At 38.6% G+C, this 25214-nt stretch overlaps 1 protein-coding gene across 3 annotated transcripts in view; it reads left to right on the top strand.

Moving 5' to 3' along the window:
• Positions 1-4312: 4312 nt before the first annotated feature.
• Positions 4313-25214, top strand: part of FNIP1 (folliculin interacting protein 1) — a 153246-nt gene continuing 132344 nt past the window's right edge. For all 3 annotated transcript variants that reach the window (XM_032837635.1, XM_032837636.1, XM_032837634.1), the window contains exon 1: positions 4313-4503. In XM_032837635.1, the coding sequence (XP_032693526.1) occupies positions 4412-4503 (92 nt within the window). In that variant the 5' untranslated portion in view covers positions 4313-4411. The remainder of the gene's footprint in view (positions 4504-25214) is intronic.

Below are 25214 nucleotides of genomic sequence, written 5' to 3'. Positions count from 1 at the left end.
GCTGAAGACAGGCTTTAACCCACTGAGTCACCCAGGCGCCCCTCCATTCCATTATTTTAAATGCCTCCAAAATTTATCTTTCCAATCCTGTTTTCTCCCCATATATTCTACTCAGAATCTCTACATGGATATCTAAAAGACAATTCAAACTCAATATATCCAAACTTATTATACTTGATTTTCTTCTTCAAGCCTGTGCTTTTCCTGGTCATTCTATTGGAAAATGACTTCCATTTAGTTACTTAAGGGAAAAATCTAGAAACTAATCCTTTTTCTTTCCCTCACTTCTGTCAGAAGTCCTGCAGAATAACTCCAGTTAGTCATCTTCCACTTCCACTGAAAACGCACAGTAGCCTCCTATACACTTTCTCTGCTTTCATTCTCAATCTTTTAGAATACGTTCTCCTCAAAGCAACCAGAGTAATCTTCTAGAGTCATTAATTGGAGGACGTCCTTTTCCTGTTTTAAAATCTTGCAGTAGCTCCCATCACATTTAATCTAACCTCTTTGCCATGATTTACAAGGTACCTACATAATGTGGTACATAATGCTCCCTATGTCTTTGTAACCACCTCTCAAACATCTCCTTCTTCCCAGAGTATACTCAGCTCTTCTGGCCTCTTTTTTCCTCTTCAAATAAGTCAAACCCATTTCTGCCTCAGAGCCTGTGTAATTTTTCTTCTCTTTGCCAGAATGTTCTTTGTTACCTTCTTCCCACTGCCAGTTCCTTTTCATTGTTTTGACCTTAATTTAAATCCCACACCTTTGGAAAGGCTGTCCTGACCACCCTGTGTAAATCTGGCCTTCTCCAGATGCTTGCTATCAACTATTTTGTTCCTAGCTCCTAGCATAGCTTGCAAACATCTTGTTTATTTTGCCTGTTCCCACTGAGAACTAAGTTCCCAAGAGTGAGGACTTCTGTGTTTAGCACTAATGTCCTCAGTTCCTACAGCAGAGTCTGAGACCTTAGAGACCTCAAGAAATATTTGGTTGAATAAATGAATGTTTAGGTTTTCTGGTGTCTCAAACTACTGCCATTCCTTTATCATATAGCAGTAAACCATCAATTGGTTTAAGAGTTTTTTAAAACTAAGGTACTGGAGTGCCTGGGTGGCTCAGTTGGTTAAGTGTCTGCCTTTGACTCAGGTCATGATCTCAGCATCCCCAGAACAAGTCCCACATCAGGCTCTATGCTCAGCAGGGAGTCTGCTTCTCCCTCTCTGTCTGCCCCTCCCCCTGCTCAGGCACACACACACACACACACACACACACACTCTCTTTCTTGCTAACAAATAAATTAAAAATCTTAAGCAAAACAAAACAATAACAACAAAAGACCAATGAGGTACCCTGAGTCCTTCAGGCAGTTTTGATGATCTAGATTCTGAATGTCTTGTTCTGTGACAGTGAAAACTTAACTTGTTTTAGGAAAATTTAGCACAATTGAGGCATGCTTATTAGCATGTGTTTGAGAGAGCAAGATTCCAATTTTATTGTCACCTTTCCCTGTATCTGTAACCAGAAGAGAGTGCCCTTGTCTTTTATATTATTGGAAATTATTTTCAATGTAGTCTGCATAATTAAGTAACTTGTCTTCTTTTATAACAAACTTGTATCATATTAGTGCTTTCTTATTCTGTAATTTGAATATTACCCTGCAACATAAAGGAAATATGATGAATGATAGATAGTTTTTCTGTACCTTTCAAACATAAGGCTAAATGAAACTATAGAAATGAAATTATTATATTAGAGAATAGTAGAACAAAGTATCTCTTATGCAAGCAGTAATGTTCTTTCCCTTACTATTAATATCTATAATTATCCCATGAAGTAACTTTTTCCCAAGATGAAAGCATACAAGGTTATTGTTTTTAGAAACTTGCATCTGAGGGGACAAGGAAACACTCTTCTCTGTGCCATCCATGAACCAGCCATGAGTTCTCAGTGTCAAGGGTTCTGTATATACACGCTTGAGACTGTTTCCACTTGAAATCATTTAGTGTAACTTGCTAGTATAAAGGCAAAATAAAACATTCCCAAATGATTAAGTGATTTATAGGTTGTGCATATTCTCACTTTAAAAAATTGCATTGACTTCATTTTTTGTTAGCAAAAATTTTATTCCATGTTCACATCTTTTGGGGGTAGGTGGGTGGGAAATAGTTTGAACTGTGTAGATTCTCTTATATGTAGATTTTTACAGCTTGGTACTATAAATGTATTTCCGTTATGATTTTAATATTTTCTTTTCACTAGCTTACTTTGTCATAAGAATACATTATGTAATACATGCTTATATAATACATGCTTTGTGTTAACTGTTTATGTTATCAATAAGGCTTCTGGTCAACTGTAGGCTTTAAGTAGTTAAATTTTGGGGGAGTCTAAGTTATACTTGGATTTTTGAGTTGCAGGGGTTGGAGCTCCTTGCCCCCACCTTGTCCAAAGGTCAATTGTATACGTAATTCATTTTGCCTTATTAAAAATCTTTCTTTGTTTGGTGTCAGAATCAGAGGATTATCTCTACACAGAGCATAGTCCTGCTGTTTTGAATCTGTATTGCCCAGTAAGTTTTGGAGCTTGGGCAATATGCAGTGAAGTTATGAATGAATCTTGAGAACCTCAAATGTCACCTTCTCATAGAGACCTTCCCCACTCCCTCATTTTATTGCTTAACTCTCATTACCTTGTTTAGTTATTTATTATCTCCTTATATAGAAAGTTAGCTTTGTCTTTGTGTTTACTTTGGATCCCCAGTACCTGGACCAAGGGCACTTAAGCATTTGTGGAATGAATAAATTAATTTCTTAAGGCATGTGGGTGGCTCAGGTCCTGATCTCAGGGTCCTAGGATTAAGCCTCATTGGGCTCCCAGCTCAGCAGGGAGTCTGCTTCTCCCTCTCCCTTTGCCCCTCCTACCTACTGGTGCTCTTTCTCCTCTCAAATAAATAAATAAATAAATACATATGGCCACATTTTTTATAGTTTAAACTCTAGCTGCAAATTAGTGGAAGTTGGTAGTCACTCAAGGAAAATACATTGGTTTGTCTGCTTAATTAAATGAAATATTCAAAAGTTTTTTTTTTTTAATCTATCCTTAAAACCTCGTACCAGTTATTTCTTGACATCCATATTTACCAGATAATTTTATCCTACAGTACAAAACTCCTTATTCTGGAGGGGAGTGGGTTAATAAATGGTGCTGAAAATTTGCAAGACCACTTTGATCTGAACCCTGATAAAATTTGGCGTCCTGGGTTTAAAAAGAGTATAAGGTCATTTTTTTTTTTTAATTTATTTGACAGAGATCACAAGTAGGCAAAGAGGCAGGCAGAGAGAGAGGAAGGGAAGCAGGCTCCCCGCTGAGCAGAGAGCCCGAACACGGGGCTCGATCCCAGGACCCTGGAATCATGACCCGGGCTGAAGGAAGAGGCTTTAACCCACTGAGCCACCCAGGTGCCGCCCAGTGTAATGTCATTTTTGAGTAATGTTCTTTCTTCCCCCCTTTGTAATGCGCTTTTTCTCGTATCAAATCCATTTGTTTATAGTTCCACCGTGGAATTCCCCTCTCCCTACCTACCTAGGCGTTAAGATAGAGCTTAAATCCTATCGTTAGGGTAGTGAGAAACGCTGAAGGCGGCTCGAAGATCCTGGCCGAGGCCTTTTTCTGCTGGAGGTCAAAGCTGTGGCAAGTGTCTGGGCAGGGCTCTCCACCAGCCACGCGCCGCCAAGCTCTGAGCCCACACCCCTCGCGGCCCTGCACTGGCAGGCCTGTGGCCCCCGCACTCCAAGTCCAGACTAGGTCGCGCGCCTTTTCTGCTCAGGGGTCCGCTGGACCCGCCAGGAGCGCGACGGAGGTGCGAAATCTCGGAGGCTGAGGAAAGGATGGCGGGCGAGGGTCGGCAGCCCTGGAGCTCTAAGCATCTCGGTCGTGGCTGCCGGAAGAGGAAGCTTTCTGCATTCCAAAGTACCGGGCTTTGTTCCCGCACCACCCCACCGTAGCCTCAGAGAGCAGCAGACAACGTCACGCACAACAACCCCGAGCTGCGCGCGTTCCCCCTCTTCTTCCCCAGGCAGCTCTACTCCCCGCCCCTCCCCTCCTTTCCTTGCACACCACGCCCCCTGAGCTGCCACGTGAGGGAATCCTCTAGTCAGCCTATGGGGGCCAGCTCCGCCCTACGCCTCCGCCTTACCCCCCCACCCCGGCTCAGCGCGGCGCCACGTGATGCGGCTCACCGCCAGCCAATGGACGCCGGCCTTGCCCCGCGCCCCGCCCGGCGCGCCGTGGCCGTTTGAAGTGACTAATTTCTGTCATATGACTGAGGCGCTCATGGGGGTGGCGGGGCGGCTCTAGGAGCGGGGGCCTAGCGAGCGCCCTAAGGAGCGACCCTGGTTTGGCCGTGGTCAGTATGGCTCCTACACTGTTCCAGAAGCTCTTCAGCAAGAGGAGCGGGCTGGGCGCGCCCGGTCGGGACGCGCGGGACCCAGATTGCGCGTTCAGGTAGGGCGCTGCGGGGTGGGGGGGAGCCGAGCCGAGGGCCTTGTGGGCTCCGGGCTCCAGATGTGCAGGGGCCTTTGGCATTCCTGCCCGCGCGGCCGGGCCGCGCCGGGATTGGGACCTGGGCCCCGGTGGGGAGCGGCTGGGCAGCTGCGGACATGAGCTGGAGGTTGGAGGGAGGTCCTTTTCGCCCCCCCCCCATCCCAGCACTTGCCCCTTCCCCCTCCTCCTGGCGGGTTTGTTTACGTCCTGCCCCGCTGCCACACGCGGCTGTGCCTTCCCCACCGAGCGCCGCGGCCTGAGCGTAGGGGTCCACACTCCTTTCTGGCAGCGAGTAGAGTTGGGAGCGGGCTGGGCTGGACCTCAGCCGCAGTCCTCGGGGCCCAGAAGTTTTCCCCTCCTACCCGAGGCCAGTCGCTCTCTGGGTGCTTCATTCCAGCCTGCTTGCTGTTGTGGGGGAGAGCCTCCCGTTTTGTGCAACCTTTTGAGGGTAGAGGGTTGGAGGAACGAGTAGGCAAGGTGCCGTTCTTTCTAGTTTCTTGGAAACTAATATTGGAGGTGTGCAGTTACTGGAACGAGCGGTCTTATTGTTATCGAAGGAGAAAGGTGAAACCTAAGAGGTTATGGTTACTACTGACTAGACTGGAGCAGGAACGAATCAGAGGAAGCACGGCGTTAGAATTGACCATAGAATCATTCTCTTACAACTGTTACCAGAAAGGTGTCTTTAAAAATTGAAAACGATAGCTAAATATTTTGTGGTAGTAAAGGCTTTATTAATTTTTGGTTGCAGTACCTGTTGCTGGTAGAAAAGCTTACTAGAATTGTAAGACAATGTAGTAGAATCATGAATTCAAGGTAAAATTGAATTCATGTGGTTTCGCCAAACCACATTTGAGGTAGAGATTATGTCTTTCACATAGCCTTCATACTTGTTGCGGTGTGGAAACTTGTTAAGTATAACTAGGCTAAATGTCACATATCAGTCAAACCTGGTAGAACAGCAAAGAGCCCAGTTGTTCAGTAGTAGTAGGAAAAAATGAGAGTCTGTTAAAATTGCAACAGGCAAAAGTTTGAAATGACTGTACCACACTGGTAACAGGTTTTCATATCCTTAAAATTATTCACCCTCTCTTGGTAATGGAGGTCACATTACTAAACACTCAGTAATACGTGTGGAATTGTAGTACTAAATGGAAAGAACTTTTAGAGGAAGAAAAACCACAATGTGAACATCTTGGAAAAGTGTTTAATGAAACAGTTTTCTAGATTTGGGTCTTTTCCACTGGGAAATAAATGTCAGGCCATACTCATCAAATGAATTTTTTAAAACACTTCTTTACTGATTTTCTTTTGAAAAACGAAAGTGTAGTCTGGATAATACTGCGTTGAGACATCCAGTAAATCAAGAGTCAGTACAAAGCAGGTTGAGGATATTAAAAAGGTGACACTTGATTAGGCTGTCTATTTCTGGGCAAAGATTGACTTTAGGGTACTCAAGTTTCCAAGGGTCTGAAGTCACACATATGAAAAAAATTTTTCATGTCTATTTTTAAAAAAACGTAAAGCCTACTATATAGTTGTGTAACACTACTTTAGAGTTGCCTAAGCACTTTCTCATTAGTTATCTCATGTGATATTTCACAACAACCTTGTGTGAGAGAGAAAGTATAGATAACTATATGATCCTTTTTCCAGTGGAAGTAAGAATTATGTATAAGCCCAGTAAGTGCAGTATGATTTAGAAGTGATTGCTTTAAAAAATAAAATGTGCAAGTGTACGTGTGAGAAAATGAAAACTGGTTAGCATCACACAGGTGGTAACTTGAAGATCTAGGTAACCCAGGTAATTTTTTTTCTTTTTTTAAGATTTTATTTGTCAGAGAGAGAGAACACAAGCAGGGGGAGTGGCAGGCAGAGGGAGAAGCAGGCTTCCTGCTGTACAAGCAGCCCAGTGCAGGACTAGATCCCAGGACCCTGAGATCATGGCCCGATCTGAAGGCAGGTGTTCAACGAATTGAGCCACCTAGGCATCCTTGTAATTTTTTTAAACAACTTCATTGAGCTATAATTAACATACAGTAAAATTAAGCCATTCTAAGTGCACAGTTCTTTGAATTTTGTTACATGTTTACAGTTTTGTACACCACCCCAGTGAAGTTTTAGAACACTTCCATCCCCCCAGAAGTTCCCTCATGACCCTTTGTAGTCAGTTCTTAACCCATCCTCATTCAGGGCAGTCAGTGATCTGCTCTAATGAGTGAAGTTTTGACTTTTCTAGAATTTCCTATAAATATGATCATGTTTATAGTCTTTTCTGTCTGGCTTATTTTAACTCATAGTGATGATTTTTGGGATTTATCTCAGTTGCACTTATCAGTTTCTTCAGTTTTATTGCTGAGTAGTATTCCATTGTATGGGTATACTACAATTTCTTTATCCATTTACTACCAATTGGCAGACCTTTGGGTTGTTCTCAGATTTGGTCTGTGAAGAACAATGCTGCTGTGAACATTTGTATGCAAATCTTTATGCAGACATATGCTTTCATTTCTCTTGGATGGTTACTGAGGAGTGGGATTACTGGGTCATATGCTAAGTATATACTTCCAAAAAAATTGCCCAACTTTTCTGAAGTAGTTGTATCATGAGCAGTGTGTGAAGGTTATGATTGTTCCATGTCCTTCCCAATACCTGGTATCTGTTAGTCTAATTTTTAATTAAGATTTTTTTTGTATTGTGAAAAACACCTAACAATGTTTACCACGTTCACCATTTTTGAGACTTCTTGATTATAGCCATTCTTGTGGATGTTGTGGAATCTTGTTGATCTTGTGTGTGTGTTTTTAAGATTTATTTATTTATTTTAGAAAGAGCATGCACAAGCTGGGAGGGGCAGACGGAGAGGGAGAGAGAATCCCAAGCAGATTCCTTCCTGAGCACAGAGCCCAATATGGGGCTTGATCTCATGACACCAAGATCTGGACCTGAGCCGAAACCAAGAGTCCATTGCTTAACCCACTGAGCTACCCAGGCACACCCCTTATTGTGGTTTTAATTTTCATTTCCCTAATAACAAGTGATGTAACTCAGGTTTTAGAGTAGATTAAAATTTCATTCCAGTATACCATGCTTTCCTTTCTAGAAACTTTTTTTGGTTTTGTTTTGTATACTTAGTTTAAGTTGGTGAATCTGACTTGGACACAGCCTTTGGCACTAACCGATAGCTCAGCATCCAAGAGTCTGTTCCTAGAGTTAGCAACATACAAGGCCCGGTGGTAATAAGTTACAGTAGGGCTCTGAGATAGGAGAGACTTTTGATATGAATGAAGGTTTAGCCTTGAAATAGTCTTTCATGGTCACCCCATTGGAAAAGGTGGTCAGGGTTCACCCCCTTCCCTTCAGTTTTCACTTTTAAAAAAGATCATTACCATATTGATTTCTGTGTGCTTGTCTTATCTAAGCTTCTTGAGCTGACAGGAGTGTGAAGGATATCACAGGGATGTTATTTCAGTAATTTATAGAATTAAAACAGTAACTTGCTTTAATATTTTTGAGGATTTGGGAAAGAAGGTGGTTTCTAGGAGAACATACTGTTTGACGTTTTTTTCCATCAGGCCACTTTGTAGTGGAAGAAAGAATTAACTGTAAGTCCAGTAACTACAGTACATATAAAATGATTGCTTCAAAAATAAAATTCTTTGAAAACTGTCTAATTTGGTAAAGAAGTTTGTTTCAGAATTAAATGTCTGTAGGACATAATTCACGTTTTATTAAAAAATTGCTGTATTTTTGTTCTATTCGTAATGCAGGAGCATTTGCTTTTACTGTCTGTACCAGAAATTCTTATATTGTTGTAACAATCTCTTAATTGTTCTTTTTTCCATCACTCTTGTCGTGCTCCAAAGTATTCTCAACACTTTATCCTTTAAAGAATGCAAATTCTGATTATGATCAGCCTGAAAAATGGTATAGAATTTAATATCTGCATTACAAAGTTATTTTAAGGATTCAAAGAGATAAGTCATGTTAAGTACTTAATGCAGTGCTTAGCACATGACATTCAGGAACCAGAAGTTGTAAGTATGATGATTCTATGCTTATGTGTAAAACCATTCAGTTTAGGCCCAAACTCCTTAAAGTGGCCCGTATTGTGTGGCTTTTGCACAGTCTGTAGCCTTGATTTTTTTTTTTTCCTAATTAACTTACGGTTTTTAAAAACTGAGCCATCATTCTATTATTATGCTTAACAGAAATTCCCTTAATATGATCTATTCTTAGATTATATTAATATTTTCTCAGTTGTTTCAAGATGTCTTTTTATAGTGGATTTGTTTGACTTAGAATCTTTTTTTGGGGGGGGTGGAGAGGGAGGTCGGGGAGGAGGGAAGGGGAAAGGCGCAGAGGGAGAGAGAGAATCTTAAGCAGGCTCCATGCCCAGCATGGAGCCCAACAGGGTCCCCATCTCATGACCCTGAGATATGACCTGAGTTGAAATCAAGAGTCAGATGCTTAACCCCGTCAGCTATCCACAGGCGCCCCTGTTAATTCAAGAATCTTTAGAGTCTGCATATTACATTTGCAGTTATGTTGCTTCAGTAATTTTTTTCTATAACGGCCTCCCCCACCTTTTAAAATATGATTTCATATTGAAATTGGGTTATTTTTCTTATAAGTTTCCCACATTCTTTATATGGCTCTTTGCTTCCTTATGGTTTACTCTAATTCAGTGCTTTCCAGCATTCTGTGTTTTAACAAAGCCTCCTTTAGGTTATTCTGATGCTTAAGTTTGAGAACCACTGCTATAACTTACTTTCTATATCTAGAAAGCTGGTAGATATTTTATTAGATTCAAGTTCATTTTTTTAAAATAAAAATATCCCATAGATGTTTGTTGTGAATTTCCTACCCATTAGAGTTACATGGTGTCTAGTTGTTCTCCCTTTACTGATGCTAAGTTTGGTGAGTTGTTGTTATCAACCTTGTTCTTACATTTTAAGATTCCCCTTTCCCTAATTGTTTTAGCATCTTTTGTTGATTATTTTCTGAATCCATTATCTTATCAGGGGTTATAAAATGGTGATACCCTGATTGTTCAATTCCTCCTGCATTTATTTCCTAGAAGAAATTTCTCTTACCACCTGTTTGGCTACTCTTTGCTACAGGAAAGGTAGCGTATAAGTTTGATAGTTTCCCTTTGTAATGTGTCAGAATAATTTATAATGAGTTGTTTAGTGAAGGTTTTCACTTTGTCATTTTTTGGTATCATCACAAGCTTGGGTTTTAATCTATTATAGTCAAATTGTCCCATATTTGGCCAGTAGGAGACTTTTAAAGTTGATTTCTGTGCCCTTGTGACATGATCTCTTTAATCTTTGGTAACTTGTGCTTTCTTTTGGCTTTTTATTAATCCCTTCTCCCTGTTCTAGGATTTTATCACCCTGAACGTGTTTTAGATTCAGTGATGTTCCATCCCTGTTCTTGGCATAGTCTTCTGTTCTTTTTTTTGTTTGGCTTTTTGTAGTGATCATCTGGAGTTAACCTAGGTATACTTCCTCCAGGAAACCTTTTCTTATTTCTCCCAGAGTGAGTTAGGTTTCACTGATACTTTCTTCCATAGTTTTTTGCATTTCCTTCTGTGACATCTATTGCAGTTGTCATTATTTGTCCTTATCTCTTTTCTTTGTTTGCTTGAGTTCTAGTCAACTTCAAGGTAGATTTTGAAGTTAGAACCCAGTAGATTGACCTCTTGGATTGTTTGTGGAACAGATACCTAGGTTTTTGACTGGAACCCCTAAATAGATGCAATTTTCTGAGGGAGAGAATATAAGACTGTGGAAGTATGACTTGACTAGCCTATCACAAGTAGCAGCCTTCTTCTCTATTCTTTATCACACACATTTTGTACTCTTCATAGCTTATTTTATAACTTACCATCTGTCTTACCCAAGTACACATTGTTGTGCCAGTATACAGCACAGTGCCTGAACATATGCTCAGTAAATATTTATAGAATGGACGTATGAAATAATTTCAAGGGCAGAGGGAGAGAGTCAAAAGTTCTCTTTTGGACATTTGTTTTAGTTTTACTTGCTAGAGAGAGATACCCGCTTAGAGATGTAAATGTGGAGTTCACACCAGAGGTTGGTTCACAGGAAAATTGGGACTGGAGATAGAGTATGGTCATTATTAAGACTAAGGGAATGGATGATATCATCTAGGTAAAGGTGTAGCTAGAGTATTGGAAAGAGCAGGGCTTTGCTCTGAGGAAATTTAAAATGTACAGGTGTAGGAGAGGAAAGTCTACAGAGAAGAAAATGGCAAGAGAAACATTGGGAAAGCCAGGGTTGTGTGGTGTTAGGACAGCTCCAAAGGGAAAGTGTTTAAAAAATGATAATGTGATGTACTGTTTTCTGTATGCTGATTGCTGACAGGTCTTATGAGATGACAAACAGAAAAGTATCTATTGATCTGTGGAGTTGGAGATAACTGGTGACCTTTTTTTTTTTGAGATGGGCATGTTTTGGGGAGAAAGTGAGATAGATGAAGATAGATGTGGAGTAAATGAGAGGTGAGAAATGGCTTCACTGCTACAGCTTTTTTTTTTTTAGGAGAAAGTCTGTAGTACTGTGTTATTTTTTCACTTTCAGTATCTGATTTTATGTCACATTTTAAGCAAGCTTCTGAAGTGTGTTTTGTTTTTTTTTTTTTTTTTTAAGATTTATTTATTTGAGTGAGAGCATGCACAAGTGGGGAAGCAGCAGGCAGAGGAATTGGGAGAAACAGGTTTCCCACTGAGCAAGGAACCCTCCGTGTGGCTTGACCCTGGGATCATGACCTGAGCCCAAGGCAGATCCTTAACTGACTGAGCTACCTAGGTGCCCCTGAAGTTCTTTTCTTAAAGATTTTATCTGTTTACTTTGAGAGTGAGTGAGAGGAAGAAAGCACTGAGTGTGAGTGCAGGTTGGGAGAGGGGCAGAGGCAGCGGGGGAGAGACAGTCCCAACCACACTCCAGGTTGAGCCTGGAGTCCATTGTGGGGCTCAGTCCCCCGACTCTGAGATCGTAACTTGTACTGAAATCAAGTCAGATGCTTAACCAACTGAACCACCCAGGGGCCCCAAGCTTCTGAAGTTCTTAAGCTGGCTTTTTAATATTGTTAATATTTGTAAGAATTGTATCTCAGAAATTTTGCTTTATCAATGTCATTTTTAAAGATTTGCTGCATTCACAAGGTCTTTTGTTACTTAAAAAATACCACCTTTCCATAAATTGTATCTTTTAATGCTGTATTAGAAATGGTAAGTTTTTAATAAAGCTTTAAGCTTTTATTTATTTATTTGACAGAGCACAAGCAGGCAGGTGGCAGGGAGAGGGAGAAGCAGGCTCCCTGCTGAGCAAGAAGCTCCATGTGGGGCTCAGTCCCAGGACCCTGGGATCATGAGCTGAAGGCAGATCTTTAACCGACTGAGCCACCTAGGTGCCCTGAAAGTTTTAATATTCTTTACAGAGAATCCTGTGGGATCATATCTTTCTTATTAATGTGGGAAGCTGAGAATTGTAAGTAATTACATATTAATCCTCTTTGGTAGCAGTGTTTGGTCCTTAAGAGTCTAACTTTCCAGTAAGAAATACAAATATATTTTATTGTTAATATTTTTTTTGTTTGTTTGTTTAATCGGTAGTATTAGATTTGTTTTTCAGAACCATATTTATTTAAAGAAAACAGGTAACTAAAAAATACAGCTTCAGTATTCAGTTTATAAAACTTGGACCTCAAAGGGACAGTTTAAGATAGAGGTATAGGAAGATCCTGAACTCGCCTCCTCTCATGGACACAACACATCTGCAGCTACATTTGGAATAATTTCCTCTGAAAAAGGTCTGAAAACTACATGAACAGTTCCTCCACAGCAAAGGATAAAAGGACCACGCTGAGATGAGAGGCAGGGCTACACTATTGCCAAAAACTGCACCCTCTGTACGATGACCCCAAATCAGGAGGGATCTTAAAAATCTTTTCCTTGAGGAGCAAGGAGGAGCAGTCTTTTCCCCTGAGGAGGGATCTTTCCCTTGTGCCAACCCTTGGATCCCGCACCATTGAAACAAGCCCCCAAAATGTAAGACCAGTGGGGATTATGTCTAGGAGAACTGAAGAACTATAGGGAATGGAGAAGGAGAACCCTGCTCTTAAAGGGCTTGTGTGCAGACCACTTGCCCCAAGACCCAGGAAAAATGAGCATACTGAAAAGTGCCTAGACTATTATGTGAAGGAGAAAGTTTTAATCTTTAATCTTAAAAGGACTGCCAGAAAGGCAGGAACCTGTTCGGACTCTCTCTGGGAACAGAATTGCTGGTAGGTACTACTTTTGTCATCTCATTCTCCCTTGCTCATGCTAGCTTTGGTAGGCCCCATTTTGGCAATCTCCTTCTTAACCTGCTAGCGTAGGTGGGTGCACCCCACCGCCATGTGCCATGTTATAGCCAGCCTGCAAGCATCTCATACACCTTTGAGCTCCGGTTGCACTACAACTGATTGGGCAAGTTCCCTGCCTCTCTGTGCCATAGTCAGCTGGGCAAGTGTTCCTCAGTCCCCACACTGCAGCTTCATAGCTGGTAGTTGTGCTCAGTCCACATGGGGGGTGCCCTTTGAATACCTAGTTCTGATTTCTGGGTGGGACGGAGATTGCACTTTTGAGCCCCACAGGTTATTTCCTGCAAAAGGCCACTCTTGCAAGACTGTGAGAGGTAGCTGTTAAGCTGAATACAAAGAATAAACCAAGAGAACCAGGTAAAATGATTAGACAGAGAAATATGTTCTAATCAAAAGAATAAGACAGAACTTCAGAAAACGACTTCACTGGGCTCCATTGCTGTGCATGGAGCCTACTTAAAAAGAAAAAAAAAAAAGAAAAGAAAAGACTCCACTGAAACGTAGGTAAGCAAACTACCTGATAAAGGATTCAAAGTAATAGTTCTAAATATGCTTACTGAATTTAGGAGGGAAATGGATGAACACAGTGAGAACTTCAAAAAATGTAGGATATATAAGAAAGTAGCAAATAGAAGTCACAGAGTTGAAGAATACAGTAACTGCACTGGAAAATATATTAGGATTTCAACAGCAGACTGGATGAAGCAGAAGAATGGATTAGTGAACTGGAAGATGAAGCAATGAGACTCAGACAGCTGCAAAAAAGAATTTTAAAAAGTAAAGATACCTTAAGGGACCTTTGTGTCATTATAAAGGTCCTAGAAAGAGGGAGAGAAAGGGGCAAAAAATTTATTTGAAGAAATAATGGTGAAAACTTCCTCTGTATGGGGAGGTAAATAAGCACGCAGGTCCAGGAATCCTAGAGAGTTCCAAATAAGATAAAGAGATCTACCAGGATCTCAAATAAGATAAAGAGAATACACCAGGATGTATTATAATTAAAATGTCAAAAGTTAAAGAGATACTTAAAACCGTCAAGAGAAAACAGCACTTTATATACAAGGGAAACCCCATAACACTATTAGCAGATTTTTCAGCAGAAACTTTCCAGGTCATAAGAGAGTGGTGTGATATATTCAAAGTACCGAAAGGAAAAAACTTGCAACCAAGAATACTGTACCTGGCAAAGTTATCTTTTAGAGTAGTAATTTTTCAGTTAAGCAAAAGCTAATGGAGTTCATAACCACTAAATCAGCTTTACAAGACATATTGAAGGAATTTCTTTAAGCTCACAGTAAATGGCACTAATTAATGGTTAAAAAAAAAACTTAGTAAAATAAAAATCTTACTGGAAAAGGTAAATATACAATAAAGGTGATGGTTTAATCACTTATAAAACTAGTATGAAGGTCAAGAGACAAAACTAAAACTATAATAACTTACTAAGGGATATTTAAAATAAAAATATATAAACTATAGCATCAAAAACAAAACATTGTGGGGTGAATAAAGATGTACAGTTTTGGAATATATTCAAGTGTGTTGCTGTCAACTTAAAATAGACTTAAAGTCAGAGGATGTTATATGTGAACTTCATGGTAACCACAAAGCAAAAACTTATAGTAAATATACAAAAGAAAATGAAAAAGGAATCTAAACATGACACTGAGAAAGTTATATGAAGAATGTTAACACAAGTGAAGAAAAAAAGAAAGGAACAGAGAAGAACTACAAAACCAGCCAGAAAACAATTAATAAAATGGCAATAAGCACACACCTATCAGTAATTTTTTTTAAAGTAAATGAACTGATTCTCCAGTCAGAACACATAGAGTGGCTGAATGGATTTAAAAAAAAGACTTAAGCTGTATGCTGGCTATAAGAGACTTACTTCAGAATAAGGACACACACAGACTGAGAGTAGAGGGTTGGAAAAAGATATTCCATGCAAATGGAAATGAAAAGAAAGTTGATGTAGATGTACTCCTATCAGATACAAAATGGACTTTAAAAACAAGAATAATGAAAGAGAAGGGCAATATACAATAAAGTGGTCAATTTATGAAGAAGATAGAGCATTTATAATATATATGCACTCAGCTTAGAAGCACTAAAATATATAAAGCAAATATTGAGAGACCTAATGAGAGAATTTAACAGCACATTAACAGTAGAGGATGTTAATACCCCACTCTTATCAGTGGATAGATTAGACAGAATTGGTAAGGAAACATTGGTCTTGAATGATACATTAGACAGATGGACTTAATATATATGTATATGTATATATATATCTATATATGTATGTATATATATATCTATATATGTATGTATGTATCTCTCTCTCTCTATATATATATAGATAAAATATATAGAAATATAGAGAACAGGTCATCCAAAAGTAGCAGAATACATGTTCTTCTCAAGTCTACACGAAACATTATCCAGGATAGATTACAATATGCCACAAAACACCTTTCAGTAAGTTCAAGAAGATCAAAAGCATATCAAGCATTTTTTCAACCATAGTGATATAAAACCAGAAATCAATTATAAGTAGGAAAATGGAAAAACCACAAAATTGTGGAGGTTAGAGAACATACTGCTGAACAGCCAGTTGGTCATTGAGGACATCAAAGAAGAAATAAAAGTATATCTAGAAACAAATGAAAACAGAAATGTGACATAACCACAAATATGTCATACCAAAATGTTTGGGATGCAGCAAAAGTGGTTATAGAAGGGAAGTTCATAGTATTATAGGCCTACCTCAAGAAACATGAAAGATTTCATGAACAGTCTAACTTTATGCCTAAATAAAGTAGGGGGAAAAGAACAGGGGATACCCAGGCTAGTGGAAGGAAGGAAATAATATAGATCTGAGTGGAAATCAGTGAAATAGAGGCAAAAAGACAGAAAAAATCAGTGATACTAAGAGCTGGTTCTTTGGAAAGATAAAAATGAGAAACCTTATCTAGACTAAGAAAAAGAGAGGGCTCACATGAATAAAATAAAAAATGAAAGAAGTTACAACTGATAACTACAGAATATAAAAAATCACAAAAGACTACTATGAACAGTTATATACCAATAAATTGAACAACCTACAAGTGGATAAATTCCTAAAAGTGTACAATCTTCCAAGACTGATTCAAGAAGAAACAGAAAATCTGAATAAACTAGTAAGGACATTGAATCAGTTATCAAAAACCTCCCAACAGACAAAAGTCTGGGAACAGATGTTTTCATTGGTGAATTCTACCCATCATTTTAAGGTTTTGTTTTTTTTTTAAAGATTTTATTTATTTATTTGGTAGAGATTACAAGTAGTCAGAGAGGCAGGCAGAGAGAGAGAGAGAGAGAGAGAGAGAGGAAGCAGGCTACCCGCTGAGCAGAGAGCCTGATGCGGGGCTCGATCCCAGGACCCTGAGATCATGACCTGAGCTGAAGGCAGAGGCCTCAACCCACTGAGCCACCTAGGCGCCCTGCATCATTTTAAGTTTTAACATCTGTTCTTCTCAAATGATTCCAAAAACATTGAAGTGGAGGGAATGCTTCCAAACTTGTTTAATGAAGTAGCATCACCCTTATACCAAACCAGTGTTGGTGAGGATGTGGAGAAAAGGGAAGCCTTGTACATTGTTGGTGGGAATATAAATTGGTACAACCACTCAGGAAAACAGTATGGAAGTTTCTCAAAAGATTAAAAACAGAGTTGCCAGTAGATCCAGCAGTTTCATTTCTGGGTATCTGAAGAAAATAAAAACACTAATTTGAAAAGATTTGTGCACCCCTGTTTAAAACTTGCAGCATTATTTGTAATAGTGAAGGTGTGGAAACAAGTAGTGTCTATCAGTAGATGAATAGATAAAGAAATGGGTATGTGTGTGTGCATGCACGTGTGGCACGCACATGCATATTCATGTCCAGTGGACTATTCAGCCATAAAAAATAATGCAGTCTTGCTATTTGTAGGAACACTGATGGACCCGGAGGGTATACTGCTAAGTGAAATAAGTCAGATAGGGAAAGACAAATACTGCATGGTTTCATTTGTAAGTGGAATCTAAAAAACAAACATGAACCAAACTAAACCAAACTCAGACTCATAGATACAGCAAACAGAGTGAAGTTGCAAGGGAAAGGGGTTGGGAGGGCTGGGCAAAATGTGTGAAGAGGGTCAAGAGGTATAAACTTCCAGTTGTAAAATAAGTAATGGGTATGTTATGTACAGTGTGGGAAATAAAACCAGTAATATTATATTCACTTTGTATGGTGACAGATGGTAACAACTTACGGTGGCAGTCAGCTTGCAGTGTCTACAAATGTGAAGTTACTGTGTTGTGCACAGGAAACTAATATTGCATGGCAGTTTTACTTCCAGAATAAAAAAATATGATTGAACTGTGGGGCAAAGTCAAGTAACCTAAGAGATATGTAAATGAAGTCTGATAAGGAAATAGGGGGAGGATCTTTGAAAAAATAATGGTCAGAAACTTTTTCAGATTTGATTAAAAGGATAAACACAAACATTCAAGAATTTGAACAAACCTAAGCATGAGAAACATGAAGAAAATTACATAAAGGTACATGATAATAAAATTATTTAAAGTTATTGAAAAAGAGAGGTGTCTGGGTGGCTCAGTTGGTTAAGCAGCTACCTTTGGCTCAAGTCATGATCTCAGGATCCTGGGATTGAACCCTGCATTGGCCTCCCTGCTCAGTGGGGAGTCTACTTCTCCCACTCCCTCTGCCCACCACTTGTGATCTCTCTTTCTCTTGTCACATAAAATCTTAAAAAAAAAAAAAAAGTTAATGAAAGAGAAATTCTAAGACCAGAGATAGGGTAAGGGTAACAGCAGATTTCTTATCAGAACCAGAGTGGGCCAAAAGAAATGGAGAAACATTTTTAAAGTACTGAAAGAAGAGAATTCCTAACCTGTAATTCTATACCCAGCAAAATTGCTCTTCCAAAGTGAAGGCAGAGAGACCTTTTCAGACAAACAGAATTGAAGGAATTCAAAACAACTAGGCTTATCGTATAAGAAATGGGAAAAGAAACCATTCAAACATAAAGGAAATGATACTGTAAAGAAGTCAAGATCTACACATAGAAATAAAGAGCATATGTAAAAGATAATTGTTTAAAACAAAAATAATCACAGTGTATAGTAGAACCTATAACATACAGAGAAATAAAATTTATAACTACCATAGTTCCAAGGCCTAGAGAGGAGAAAGAAAGTAAATTGTTTTAAAATTCTTGCACTGTACATGAAGGGATATAATTTCAAATGGAGGTAGACTATAATAATGTTAAGATGTGTACTAAAACCTGTTTTGAAACCCCATTTGCAGGGATGCCTGGGTGGCACAGTTAGTTAAGCATCTGACTCTTGATTTTGGCTCAGATCATGATCTCTCAGGGTCACGAGATCAAGTACCATGTCAGGCTCCATGCTCAGCACAGATTCTACTTGAATTTCTCTTTCCCTTTCCCTCAGCTAATCCCTCCACTTGTGCACATCCTTTCTCTTTCTAAAATAAAGAAATCTTAAAACAAACCAACCCTATTTGCAAGACAAAAATAATGAAATAACCAAAAAGGTACAGTGAATATGCCAACAGAGATAAAGAGATTACCAAGGGGTACAAGGAAAATTTTAGGTGTGATGTATATGTTCATAATGTTGACTTTGTTAAAAATGCTGACTTTGTAAAATAACTCAGGGAAAGACAAATACTGTGTGTGGTTTTTTTTTTTTTTTTTTTTAAGATTTTATTTATTTATTTGAAACAGAGAGAGATCACAAGTAGGCAGAGAGGCAGGCATAGAGAGAGAGAGGAGGAAGCAGGCTCCCCGCTGAGCAGAGAGCCCGATGCGGGCCTCGATCCCAGGACCCTGAGATCATGACCTGAGCCGAAGGCAGAGGCTTTAACCCACTGAGCCACCCAGGCGCCCATGTGTGTGTTTTTTGTTTCAATTTTTAAAACATAGGATTCCTAAGTTAAAACTATAAAATGAAGTCATCTATGTGATTCTAGCCTCCATCCCTATCTCCTTTTTCCCATTTTATTTCTTCCCATACTAACAATTTTTATTTAGTTTTCATTCCATTATTTTTTTGAAAATGTTAGTAAATAACATATGTATACATATAATCATATCTCCTCTCATGCTTATGAAGACTTTTGCTATTACACAGTATATGGATCCTCCCTTTTTTCATTTGGAGATCACTGTATATTGCTTTACAGAAATCTTCATTCTTTTTAACAGTTGTGGCATAATCTGTTGAATGGGTATAATGGTTTATTTAACCAGTCTCCCATTGATGAGTGTTTGGGTTCTTCCCATCCTTAACTGTAGAAAATTATACGGCAGTGAATGACCATTTGCATATTTTCCCTCCTGAATACCTCCCTGCTATCATAATTTAATGGTACTTTTCAGTAACAGCATATATTTTTTTAAGATTTTATTTATTTATTTGACAGAGATCACAAGTAGGCAGAGGAGCAGGCAGAGGGGGTGGGGGAAGCTGAGCAGAGACCCAGGACCCTGAGATCATGACCTGAGCCAAGGGCAGAAGCTTAACCCACTGAGCCACCCAGGTGCCCCAGTAACAACATATTTTTAAATAGTTAGAATTATACTTGGGTTTCTGTTCTGCTTTTATGTTATAATACTTAAGCTAAAATAATGTAGTATGTACAACATCACAAAAAGTGAATATTATAGAGGTGATTGCTTTCCTGTTGGAGGTACAGGGTGTTTTAGGTGTGGAATTTAGAGGGGATATAATTGGCAAGTTCAGCTAACAGAAATAGCAGAAGGCTCCAAACATTTTATAACAGTTGAGTTTTTCTTTAATTTATCCCATTTCTGTCATCTTGTTCCTCCACTTCTAAAAGTACAGTGTATTGAAATATAACATGTATACAGAAAAACCTGCAGATCATAAAATAACTCGGTAAATTTTCTCAAAGTGAATATACTTCCATAACTACCATCCAGGTGCAGAAACAGAATTTTACCAGTATCCTAGAAGTCTGCTTCATTCCCTCTTCTGGTTACTCTCAGTTCTATTAAGGGTAACCACTATCCTGACTTTTAACATTATAGGTCAGTTTTTTCTGTTTAACTTTATGAAGTACAGTCATATTGTATTCACATATTCTTGTGTCTGGCTTGTTTCAGGTTTATTAACTTTGTTGCATGTAGCAGTAGTTGTTGCTGTGTAGTATTTCATTGTATGAGTATGCAGTAATTTATTTGTCTTTTCTCTTACTCATAGGGAATTGTTTCCAACCAAAGGGTTGTTTCTGATTTTTTTTTTTAACTACTAAGAATAAATTAAGAATAATGCTGCTATGATTACTCTTACCTATCTCTTTTGGTGTACAGATGCTGAATACCTTAACTGATAGTTTCTCTTTAGCATTTCTGTGTGTAGTGTATACATTCTATGTATGTATACATATAATGTATATATGTATGTATACATATAAAGTCTATGTATGTATACATTCTATGATATTAACCAAGTTACATAGATTGCATTCCTGAATGTTACATAACACAAATTGCTCAGATGTCAGAATTGCATATGTAATTCCAGTGTAATTTTGCAGTATATGTATCCTCTAAGATGTAGGGGATATAAGATGAAACCAGGCCTTTTCGTGTAAAATATGCACAAGTGCACCAGTGATAATCAGTTCTGCTATGATTGCAGCAAGTACTACAGTTATACAGATATGCCATTTTATTTTATATTTTATTTTATTTTATTTATTTGACAGACACCTAGCGAGAGAGGGAACACAAGTAGGGGGAGTGGGAGAGGAAGAAGCAGGCTTCCTGCCGAGAAGGGAGCCTTATGCGGGTTCTATCCCGGGACCCTGGGATCATGATCTGAGCTGAAGGCAGACACTTTATGACTGGGCCACCCAGGCGCCCCTACAGATATGCCATTTTAAAAGTGGTGTGTCAAACCTTCTGTTTACAGAGATGAATAAGATAGCTGTCAGTGAGCTCACAACCTAATAAATGAGGTACAATGTGAAAATAACTTATTTTATTATTTTTTTATTTTTATTTATTTGACAGAGATCACAAGTAGGCAGAGAAGCAGGCAGAGAGAGAGGAGGAAGCAGTCTCCCTGCTGAGCAGAGAGCCTGATGTGGGGCTTGATCCCAGGACCCTGGGACCATGACCTGAGCCGAAGGCAAAGGCCTTACCCCACTGAGTCACCCAGGCGCCCTGAAAATAACTTACTTTACATTGTGCTGCAGTCGTTCAACTGTCATAAAGAATGTGTGAAGTACTAGAGTAAGTAGAAGCAGGATAGATTTCCTTTAGCTGGAGGTTTTAGACAGATGCAGGTAGGGAAAGGATTCCAGGTAGTGGAAAAAACATGAGCAGAGAGTGTCAAAGCTGGAAGATCATGAGTATGTACAAGGTACTTGGAGGAGTACAAGTTTGCTTGACCATGGTTTGTGAAAGGTAAGTTAGGTCCAGATAGTAGAAAATGCAATGTCAGGAAATTTTTGTAAACAGTGGATGGTCCCTGAAGTTTGAGAAGTGATGTTGTTTGAGTACTAAAGTGGTTCTTTGTACCCCAACTGTGATCTTCAATTTTTGAAGCATTTAATGAAACGGGTTAATATAGATGGTATCACCCCTTTCTTATATCTGCATCCAGGAAATGTGCCTGCCTTTTTTTTTTTTTTTTAAGATTTTATTTATTTATTTGACAGAGATCACAAGTAGGTGGGGAAGTGGGGGAAGCAGGCTTCCTAAGCAGGGAGATCAATGTGAGCTCGATCCCAGGTCCCTGAGATCATGACCTGAGCTGAAGGCAGAGGCTTAATCCACTGAGCCACCCAGGCGCCCCATTTTTTTTTTTAATGTAATAGCTTCACTGATAATAAAATTCACATACCATACAATTCAGCCATTTAAAGTATAAAATTCAGTTCTTAGTTTTTTCACAAAGTTTCATGACCAACACCACAGTCAATTTTAGAACATTATCATCATCCAAAAAGAAACCCTGTACCATTAGAGTAACTCTCAGTTACCTCACCCTCTACCACCCACCTACCCTCTCCCAGCCTTAGATTATATATAATCTAATTATATATACTTATATATATTAATATACTTTTTGTTTCTATAGATTTGCCTCTTCTGGATATTTCATATAAATGGAATCATGTAGTATGTGGTCTCTTGTGACTGTCTTCTTTCACTTAGCATTATGTTTTCAAAGTTCATCCATGTTACAGCATGAATAATTCCCTTTTATTGATGAATAATATTTCATTGTATGGATGTACCACAGCTTATCTGTTCATCAGTTAATGGGTATTTGGGTTGTTAACACTTTTTAGCTGGCTGTTATGAGTAATGTTCCTGTGAACTTCTGTGTGTAAGTTTTTGTGTGAACATGTTTTTATTCTTCTTGGGTATATGTTAGGAATGGAGTTGTTGGGTCATATGGTAACTCCATGTTTGAAAATTTAAAGAACTGCTATACTGTTTTCCATAGAACCCAATGATACATCTTTGTGGTGCTGTGAGGCAGAATAACTTCCAACATAAAACCGATACCTAGTAAAACTTGTTTGAGATTGAAGACAAAATACATACATTCTTTAGACAAAAAAGTGAGAGAATATCACTAATAGAAGAATGTTTTCAATACAAGAATATATTGAGTAAGAAATGAACAGCAACATAATATGGTACACCTGGGTAAATCTGCACAGTTATTGGCTGTATAAAAACAACAAACATGTCAAACATAGAGCTGAAAGACTGGAAAATAGTGCCATGAGTGAAGGGTTTTTTGGTTGAGGTAGAGAGAATGAAGTAGAATTAAAATATTCTAAAGTTCTTTTATCTTTTTTATGTATATGTAAAATACCATTTATTTGAAATTTGAGAAAATGGAAACTAGTCCCAAGTGACAAGAAGCAGAACAGCTGCCTGGGAATGGGGTGTGGGGCGAGTGTGAAGTGGGGAGGGAGGGGGAGAGAGAGAAGGATTATAAATGGAAATGAGGAAACATTTGGGCCTGATTGTGGTGATGATTTCACAGTTATATATATAAATCAAAACCTACCAGATTTCATACTTTAAATAGGTACAGTTTAGTATATATCAGTTATACTTCAATAAAGCTTTTTTTTTTTTTTTAATCTTCAAGGCAAAAAAATCCTATCATTCTTGAAATAATTTTCTGGTCACATGGTTTTCAGCAGTCTAAGTTTTTAATTCCAGTTAGTTAACATAAAGTGTTAATAGTATCATGTGTACACATAGTAATTTAACAGTTCCATATGTCACCCTGTGTTCATGGCAGGTACACTGCTTAATCCCCATCACCTGTTTAACCCATCCCACCAAGCCCCTCCCCTCTGATAGCTGTTAGTTTGTTCTCTGTGTTCTCTATAAGAATCGGTTTCTTGTTTTGGCTCTCTCATTTTCTCCCCCTTTGTTTTGTTTTCTGAAATTCCATGTGAGTGAAATCATATGGTATTTGTCTTTGACTTATTTTGCTTAGCATTATGCCCTCTAGCTCCATCCACGTTGTTGCAAATGGCTAGATTTCATTCTTTTTTATGGCTGAGTGATAATTCCATTGTTTATATATACACTACATCTTTATCCATTAATTTATCAGTGAGCACTTGGGCTGCTTCCGTATCTTGACTATTGTAAGTAATGCTGCTATAAACGTAGGGGTACCTGTATCTCTTTGAATTAGGTTTTGGTATTCTTTGGGTAAATACCCAGTAGTGCAATTCTGGATCATACGGTAGTTCTGTTTTTGTTTTTTTATTTTTATTTTAGAAAGAGAGAAAGTGTGAGTGAGGTTAGGGGGAGAGTCACAGGTGGAGAGAGAGAATCTTAAGTGTTGTGTGCCCAATACAGAGCCCAACATGGGGCTCTTACACCCTGAGATCATGACCTGAGCTGAAATCAAGAATTGGATGCTTAACTGACTAAGTCACCCAGGTGCCTCTCTATTTTTAACTTTTTGAGGGACCTCCGTACTGTTCCTGAGTGGCTGCACCAATTTCAGTTCACACCAGTAGTGCAAAAGGGTTCCCCTTTAATTCTCCACATCCTGGCCAACACCTGTTGTTTCTTGTACTGTTGATTTTAGTCATTCTGACAAGTGTGAGGTGATATCTCATTGTGATTTTGATTTGTATTTCTCTGATGATAAGTGATGTTGAGCATCTTTCATGTGTCTGTTGGCCATCAGATGCCTTTTTTTGAAAAATACCTATTCATATGTTTTGCCCATTTTTAAGTTGGATTATTCATCTTTGGGGTGTTGAGTTTTGTAAGTTCTTTGTATGTTTTGAATGTTAAACTTTCATTGGATTTGCCATTTACATGTATCTTCTCCCATTCTGTAGGTTGTCTTTTAGTTTTGTTGATCGTTTCCTTCACTGTGCAGAAGATTTTTATTTTGATGTAGTCACAATGGTTTATTTTCGCTTTTATTTCCCTTGCCTCAGGAGACATATCTAGAAAGAAGTTGGTTTAAGACTGATGTCAAAGAATATGTTGCCTGTGTTCTCTTCTAGGACTTTTATGGTTTCAGGTCTCCATTTAGGTCTTTAATCCATTTTGAGTTTATTTTTTGTGTATGAGGTAAGAAAGTGGTCCAGTTTCATTTTTGCATGTTGCCGTCCAGTTTTCCCAACACCATTTCTTGAAGAGAATGTCTTTTTCCCACTGTACATTGTTTCCTGTTTTGTTCAAGATTAATTGACTGTATAATCATGGATTTATTTCTGGGCTCTATTCTGTTCCATTGATGGATGAGTCTGTTTCTGTGCCAGTACCATATTGTTTTGATTATTACCACTTTATAATATAACTTGAGATCTGGAATTATGATGCTTCCAGCTTTGCTTTTCTTTTTCAAGAGCGTGGTAGCTATTTGTGGTCTTCTGTGGTTCCAAATTTTAGGATTGTTTGTTCTAGGTCTGTGAAAAATGCTGTTGGTATTTTGATAGGGATTGCATTAAATCTATAGATTGCTTTGGGTAATATAGACATTTTAACAATATTTGTTCTTTCAGGCCATGAGCATGGAATGTCTTTCCATTTCTTTGTGTCATCTTGAATTTCTTTCATCAGTTTTTTACAGTTTTTAGAGTACAGGTCTTTCACCTCTTTTTAGTTAGGTTTATTACTAGGTATCGTATTTCGAGTGCAATTGTAAATGGGATTATTTTCCCAATTTTTCTTA

This window comes from Lontra canadensis, unplaced genomic scaffold (assembly GCF_010015895.1).
Source record: "Lontra canadensis isolate GAN:19392208 unplaced genomic scaffold, GSC_riverotter_1.0 scaffold99, whole genome shotgun sequence".
In the NCBI taxonomy this organism is placed as follows: Eukaryota; Metazoa; Chordata; class Mammalia; order Carnivora; family Mustelidae; genus Lontra; species Lontra canadensis.
Note: the sequence above shows the minus strand (reverse complement) of the source record. Positions and strands in the feature narration are given on the sequence as shown.